Below are 7,483 nucleotides of genomic sequence, written 5' to 3'. Positions count from 1 at the left end.
GTTTGCTAAAAAAAAAAAAAAAAAAAAAAAAAAAATCGGTTCCAGTGAACAAATAATGTTTTGTATTCAATGTTAAAAACATCGGTACTTCCAATGTTTTCTTTCGATGTCCCATCCCTATTAAACAGCGCCCCCACTGCCCAGTGTGCACTATGGTCCAATACTATGATATCATCTGGTGAATTGACCGTTGATGACTGAGTGACCGTTATGTTTTGTGAGAGACGCGAGCTTCCCGCGTAATACCCCGTGACCAGCCAGCCATCCAATCATCATAAGCCTCAATGGCACAAGACCGCCCACTACCCAGCCCGAGATCAGAGCGCCTCTGCAGTGGGCGGGGCCTGCACAGATAAACTTTTTGGAGCTCCCGGAAAAGAATGACGGACAGGCGTCCTTTCCCCGCCCCCCGTGCAGCCCTTGCCCAATCAGCGGCGGGCCACATGCCCGAGCGCGCGGCAGCTGGAGGATAGGGAGAGGCTGGGGGCGGGGCAGCCGACAGTTGGCGAAGCAGCGAGGGAGGGAACGGATCGTTACAGACAGCGCAGCAGCCAGAGCCGAGGCCGAGATCAGCGCAGCATCCCCGGACCCCTACACAGCGTCAGACTACAGACATCACCATGGTAAGGCGGGCGGCGGTGCACACCGTCTTCCCGGGGCTACGTATGCCGGTGGCTGCAGGGCTGGGCCCAGCTAGCGGGGGAGTCAGCAGTTGGGGTGCTGCCAGGATGTCATCGGAGGATAGAGGGATAAATAGCTGCGCTGTGATTGGCCGATGTGGGAGCACAGTGCTGCGCTGTGATTGGCCGATGTGGGAGTACAGAGCTGGGCTGTGATTCTGCAGTAACTGGCAGATCTCCATCTTGCAGCCCCTAATAGCTGGTCATGCCGGTCCCCTGTGATGCTCTGTCTTTTCCCGGCCCTACCCTGATGCTCGCGACCCTCCCCCCCTGATGCTCTCGGACCCATCGTGATGCTCTCGCCCCCCACCCCCTCCCATTGTGCATTAAGGAGCAGCTGTTATGCCAGTATACTGCACCAGAAACGCCCTCTGATGATGTCCTCTATATAGAGTATGATATACCCCTAGGGGCATATGTAGTGCACCTGGCTGGTCATCAGGGTCTTCAAAAGCTAACCTGTGATCGGTCCCTGTTTGAATCGGACCGATGATTGGGGTGTCGTGTTGGCTGCTGTAGAATAATGCCGGGTACACACTACTAACATATCGGGCACATCGTCTAGTGGGTATTGCTATGTTGCTGATGATGTGCGCTCCCGCGAGTTGTCAGCGCCATCGCCTGTCGGGCCTGCATGCAGGTCCGACAGGCAACATTGCAGTGGCGGATCCAGGAGGGACGATGAGGGCGATTGTTCCACACACACCCCCCACTGACGCCCCAGCTCCGCCCAACTACAGATCCTGACCTGTAGGCAGCAGCAGTGCAGTTCTGGGAGAGCAGAGGCCGGGCATGATGTAAAGGTGCCTACACACACAGCGATGTGCTCAGCACGGCAGATCTGAGGATGTGATGTGCAACCTGCGGGGACACGCGATTTGGGCATATTTTACATATTTTACACGATCTGTCGTTCTGATGCGTCAGAATCGGCCAGATCGTGTAAAATATCGATATGAGTGTAGGCACCTTAAGCTGTGGGTGGCAGCCGGGTGTTAGTCACAAGCAGGCAGCCAGCTAGCTGTCAGTACAGGTACCCAGCTAGGAGGAGAAGTGACATGGGATTTGTAGCTCAGACTCTGAGCAGTAAAAGATAAACTACAAATCCCATGAGGCATTGCCAGCAGCATGAGAATTCAGCAATCCTATAGCTGCTGCATGAGAGGCTGAGCACTGGGGAATGGTTAAGGTGACATGGATGGAGGGAAAGTACCTGGTGAAGCCCCTGCAGCCTGGCACACTGGTCAGTAGTAACCCAGCTGATAGAGAAGATGATCTGGAGAGCAGCCCTGTCACACTGTATACTGTGTGCATAACTAAGCATTGCTGCTAATAGCTCCAGCATGGCTCTTGTTGTTCTTGGAGGGAGAAACAGCCTGTCACATTTTATTGCTATTAACCCCTGGCTGGATCATTTCTGAATTGTGACTGTTACGCATGACAGGTGTGTCCGGTCCCTCCCTGAGAGGTGTGTCCGGTCCCTCCCTGAGAGGTGTGTCCGGTCCCTCCCTGAGAGGTGTGTCCGGTCCCTCCCTGAGAGGTGTGTCCGGTCCCTCCCTGAGAGGTGTGTCCGGTCCCTCCCTGAGAGGTGTGTCCGGTCCCTCCCTGAGAGGTGTGTCCGGTCCCTCCCTGAGAGGTGTCAGTCAAGGGGATGTATCCTACTCCATTCATAGAGGCCCATTTATCATTCTATATTTGTGGCTATATCCCTGAAAATATCAATTTTCGGGGGTTAACTGCAAATATGAAGTCCCCCCCCAGATGAATGCAGGAGAGACGGCAGCAAGCATCTCCGATACATGCTGTGATCCCTCCATTCCCGCAGGCAGCTGCTTCCCCCCATAAGTTTCTATGGGGGATGCGATGCTTCCAAATTTACCAACATCAGGAATGCGATGAAGATGGCGTTAGCCGCTGTAGCCTATGGGCTACACACCAAATTATCAGCCGGCGGAGGGATCCCCCGGCAGTGGCAGCGTCTGCGCAGTAGCCCCGGCAGGTCTCTGGGCACATCGCAGGGATGGGCGCCTTTCGGAGTCTGTGTCCCTGCTTGTGCTGGATGATGCATCCGGGCACTATGATCGCATCTTGTAATGTGGTACTTTCTACTACAGGGTCCATAGGGGGTCCACAGGGTTGACCTTGGGGTATAGGTTGGGAACCAAATCCGGGCACCACGCAGTTAAAGCTTTTAGCTCCCAGGATGCACTGGGTCCACTCTCCCTATAACCCCACCCCCAAGCCAGAGGCACCTCAGTTTAAGTTGGTGCCCGGCTGGAGTCGGGTCACCGTTAGCGCAGGGGGAGCTGATTAGCAGCCCCTAAGCTTATTTTATTTTTTTAGGGACAAAGTTTTTTCATGGACTTTGGACTCTTCAGAGCGGCAGCGTCGGACTGTCCATAGGACGTCTAAGCTGCCGCTCCGTCACCCCCGCTGGCGCTGAGACGCCAGTACAGATCTGGGGATCTCAGCGGGACCCCAGAGTCTGTACTAGCCGGACTCTGCGGGCGCCCAGGACTGCTGCCGGATCCACGGGGAGCAGGTAAGGTCGCGGATCACCGCTTGCGGTGATCCGCGCATTTCAAATGCAGTCCTGTGCCTCCGGTCTCAGGGGACAGACCGGAGGCGCCGGCAGTGGCGGCGGGCCCCCCATACCCCGTGTGTCCACTAGACCACCAGGGACTTAACGATCGGTGCAGGGAGCCGGCGTCCCGGGGGTTAATAGCCGGCCAGGGGAGGCAGCCTTCCCTGTTACAGCGGCTCCTCCCCTCAGCTCAGCGCGCCTTTCAGTATCCATAGTCTGGCGTCGCTGAGCTGCTTCCTCCGCGGGCCACGCTTCCTCTGAGGTCTCCAGCGGCCATTTTATCTCTGTGGTGCAGCAGAAATCTCTCAGGATGGCAGTGAGTCCAGTCCCCCTGCGTACCTCACCATCAGGTCAGTGTACACAGCGCTGTAGCCTTCCCAGACACTGAATCTGGGCAGTTGAATGCAGTGTAATAGTGCAGTATATTATATGACATGTTTATGTATATATGTATATATCTGCATTGTATGTGACTTATGCTAGTGCTGACTGTACTTTATTCTCTCACCTGTCAGTGTATATCTATCCCTTTTCTTTATCTGCCCTAATACAGCTGTACTTAGGGTGGTTCTGAGACCTCACATTTATATACTTGTTAATATTTGTGTGGTTTGTCACATACTGTTGCGTGCTGCACGTTGCCATATTTTAGATGGAACTGTGTGTTGCATACGCTGAAAATGGGTCCCTGCAGCTAATTTTTGGCATCAGTCAGGACCAGTATAGTGCTGCTTAATATTTCCGCCAAGATTGGTCAGATATGTCTGACCAGGAGATAGAGCGTTATACTGCACCCATTTTTACTATCCTGCATGTCATGTGCTGCAGGTGTTAGTGCGGAGGATTTGACTCATAAAGGGTTCTGTATGTGGCGTCATCTGGTGCCGGCCTCTTTCACGACCCCCTTGGGCGGTTTGTTTTCTCGGGATCCTCTCAATTGCGGATCGCCGGGCGGGCCCCATTGTTGTACCTCACTTGGGGTTACTTCACCATACTGCCCTTTTCATCTCAGGGTATCTCGCAGCTTCTTGCACTCTTCCCCTGTGACACAGACTACCGCTCCCTGCAGGGGTTTTTCGCAGTATATGAATTCCCCCTGGTGCCACAATAGTCTGTCATTCCCCTTGCAGGGATTACCACAACAGCCACCCTGGGTGGATGTCGTTTTCTACGAAACGCTAATTGGCGTGGTTGACGCCCTGTGGTTACTTCCCAGTTGGCTCTGCCGTGAACTGGATACTGTTTTGGGTTCTTTCCCTCTTACACGGGGGGAAGCCTATTTCAAGTATTATTATCCCTGCTTTAGGGCTGGTAGCAGGTCCATTCTGGATAGAGTGAATGTTGACCTGCACCTGTATTATACACCCTCAGTATTGCGTGCCTTCGGGTTACCTGTTGCTGACTAGCGGGTGGATCGCATAGCGGGACTCTGGCTGTTGCCAGATAGGAGGTGTTACAACAGTGTTTGGCCTCCTGTCCCAAATTCCCTGAGGGTCATCACGAGCCCCTCCTGGGGGGGATGGGCGTGTTACTCGTCTGATTACAGACGTTACTACGCCTCCCATTCCTGCGTGGTCGGATTCTTCGGATCCGTAGGTGGTAACTCTGCCTGAAATCAGTATACTTGCTTTCAGGAGTTGTTACCCATCCTACCATGGCTATAGCATGGTTGGTTAATACTATTGCATATTGGGTTGATGCATTTGTAACGTTTTTTCCCCTCCAACACGTCGGGGGTTCAAATGTATTTGGTCGCTCACGTAATATATGCTGTTGTCATAGGTGGAAATGCCTATATTGGATATCAGTCTCCTAACTTTCAGAGTTCCGGCTGCGACTGTATCCTCCGTAATACCCTATGGCTGCGCTCTGGGAATGCAGAGGTGCAGATACCATCTTTAGGGTTGATATTGTTTGGTCCTGACCTTGACAAGATTGTAGTAACATTGGCAGTATTACTAACGACAAGTTTACCGCTTTCAGCTATGCCCACTACAAGGCCTCAGACTAAGTCTGTTAAGTCTTTTTTGTCCTCTGGGTCAGCCTAAAGGTCTGTTTCTTCGTAGACTGTCGGCATCTACAAGGGCCGACATATCCAGTACCGAGCAGGCCTGGACTGCCAGCCGATCCTGCTTCTGAACCTACGGATATCTCTTCAGTCTGACGGGACAGGCCTACAACTGGGAGATACCGATTTTCTCAGTTCACCCGGTATTAGTGTCAAGTTGCCGCGGCTACGTGGGTAGGAGGGTACGCCCTCTTTACAAGGGCCTTACAGATCCAGAAAGCTATGCAGTTGTTGCGGTAAGCGGAGCTAATTAGGCCATCCCCACTATCTCAGTGAGGGACTGGTTGTTCTGTTTTCTTTCTGGTGCGGTGGCTGAATGGTCCTCTTTGGCCTATTCTCTGTCTCAATTCCCTGAACCAGTTCCTAAAGCTACCTGGGCTCAGGAGGAAATCCCTATGCTCCATCATACGATGTTTGGAACCTGGGGACTTTAGGGTATCACTGGATATACAGGACGCGTGCCTACGGGTACTTACAGAGCCCTTTCCTCAGCATGGGCTGAGGTTTGCTGTATCACAGCAACACTTACAATTTTTCGGGCTCTGCCTGTTGGGACTGTCCTCAGCCCCACAGGGGTTTACCAGCGTTTTGGATTTTCTGACAGTTCTTCTGTTCAGTATATCCCAATGCTCCTGTACCTGGACGGCCTCCTGCTCTTAGCGGGATCACCGGGGTACTTTACGGCCAGGTCAGGATGACTGTGGCTTCTTCAGGGTGCAGACGTTTAATCGGGGAAAAAGTCCTCCCTGCATCCCTCTCTGGGTATTCTTCATCTAGGATCCCTGCTGGATTCTCAGAATCTGAGAATTCTTCTGGCGTAAGACGGAATCTCCTCTCTTCCATTAGGAGTACATGGTTGTCTGCGCAGTCGACAGATGTCTTTACACTCTGGGATGCATGGTGGAATGGGCTCAGTTCCATTCCAGGCCTTTCCATAATTGGCTCATCTCCAGATGGAATGAGTTTTTTCTGTCGGATAACTGTTCAAACGATGATGCTCTCTCCGGAGGCAAGTCGGTCCCTGTCCGGGTGGCTATGGCCATCTCGTCCAGGGTTTTCTTTGCTAGGGACAGTGTCTGGATCGAATCCTTTTCAGTGCAGTTGGACGTCTGTCGATTCCACCCTGTCAATTAACTTACTCTGGCATAACTCTTGTTTCCCGGTGAACCTGAAAAGGTTCAGTCCGACAGGGTCAGGACAGTGGCTTCCTTTTTAGCAACACTGTTCGTTGGGTGGCAATGACAGGTATGTCACATATTCGGACATAGTCCGAGGGTCTCCTCCCGACCATCTCGGCAGCGTTCATTTCAGGAGCTCTCCATTGGGAAGCGGGAGTCCTCAGCCGTCACGACGTGCATCCCGGGGACTAGTCTCTTCCCCAAGAGAGGTTTCATCTCCTGGTGAGCAGGGGGGGCCCCCCTGAGGTGACCCTCATGGCCTTCTGACTTTATCACACTATGGTGTTACAGTTCAGCTCTGGGGATTCTGAAGCAAACTTCAGCGACTCTTTGTCGGTGAAGTGGTCCTTCCACTTTGTGTACCTGTGTTCTCCGGTCTCCCTTCTTCCTCGAGGTCTTTGGAAGTGTTTTCAATCGAGACGGAGATGCTTTCCTGCTGGTGGCTCCTGATTGCCCCAGATGTCAGGGGTACTTGGATCTTCGGAGTCTACATCGATACTCCATCCCTGATGCTTCACTGCCCGGACCTGTTGTCTCAGGGTCCTTGGTTTTGCCTTGGACCTGGGTCGTTTGTCTTTGACTGTGTCCTTACAGTGGTCTTACGGCTTCCCTGGCTTTGTCATCGTTGGAATGATTAGAGCACATGGATCAGCTTTTGCTGGGACCTACCACAAACTGTGGCAGCCATAAATCTTATGGTATTGTACCTGTCGATACAATCCTCTGGTGTCCAGGATTTCCAGATATTCTGGCATTCCTTCCGGCTGGCTTGGGTTTCACACTTGGCCTGGTCTTCCTGACAGTGCGGATCTCTACACTGTCAGTATGGTTAAGATATGGAATTGCTTCACTCTGGTATCCAGTTCATCCTTTGGAGTGTTTTCTTGATTATGCCTCCATTTGTCCTCCCTAGGGACTCCTTGGGAGTAAGTAGTGGTTCTTCGTTACCTCCGGGGACAGTCAATGGAACCGC

The 7,483-nt window shown here is 52.7% G+C and overlaps 1 protein-coding gene across 1 annotated transcript in view; it reads left to right on the top strand.

Moving 5' to 3' along the window:
- The first annotated feature begins 391 nt into the window (after positions 1-391).
- Positions 392-7,483, top strand: part of TUBA3E (tubulin alpha 3e) — a 13,786-nt gene continuing 6,694 nt past the window's right edge. Inside the window, exon 1 of the mRNA XM_088470434.1 lies at positions 392-623. Within this exon, the coding sequence (XP_088326560.1) occupies positions 621-623 (3 nt within the window). The 5' untranslated portion in view covers positions 392-620. The remainder of the gene's footprint in view (positions 624-7,483) is intronic.

The sequence above is a fragment of the Taudactylus pleione genome, unplaced genomic scaffold, assembly GCF_031769625.1.
Source record: "Taudactylus pleione unplaced genomic scaffold, aTauple2 ptg000013l, whole genome shotgun sequence".
Taxonomy (NCBI): domain Eukaryota; kingdom Metazoa; phylum Chordata; class Amphibia; order Anura; family Myobatrachidae; genus Taudactylus; species Taudactylus pleione.
Note: the sequence above shows the minus strand (reverse complement) of the source record. Positions and strands in the feature narration are given on the sequence as shown.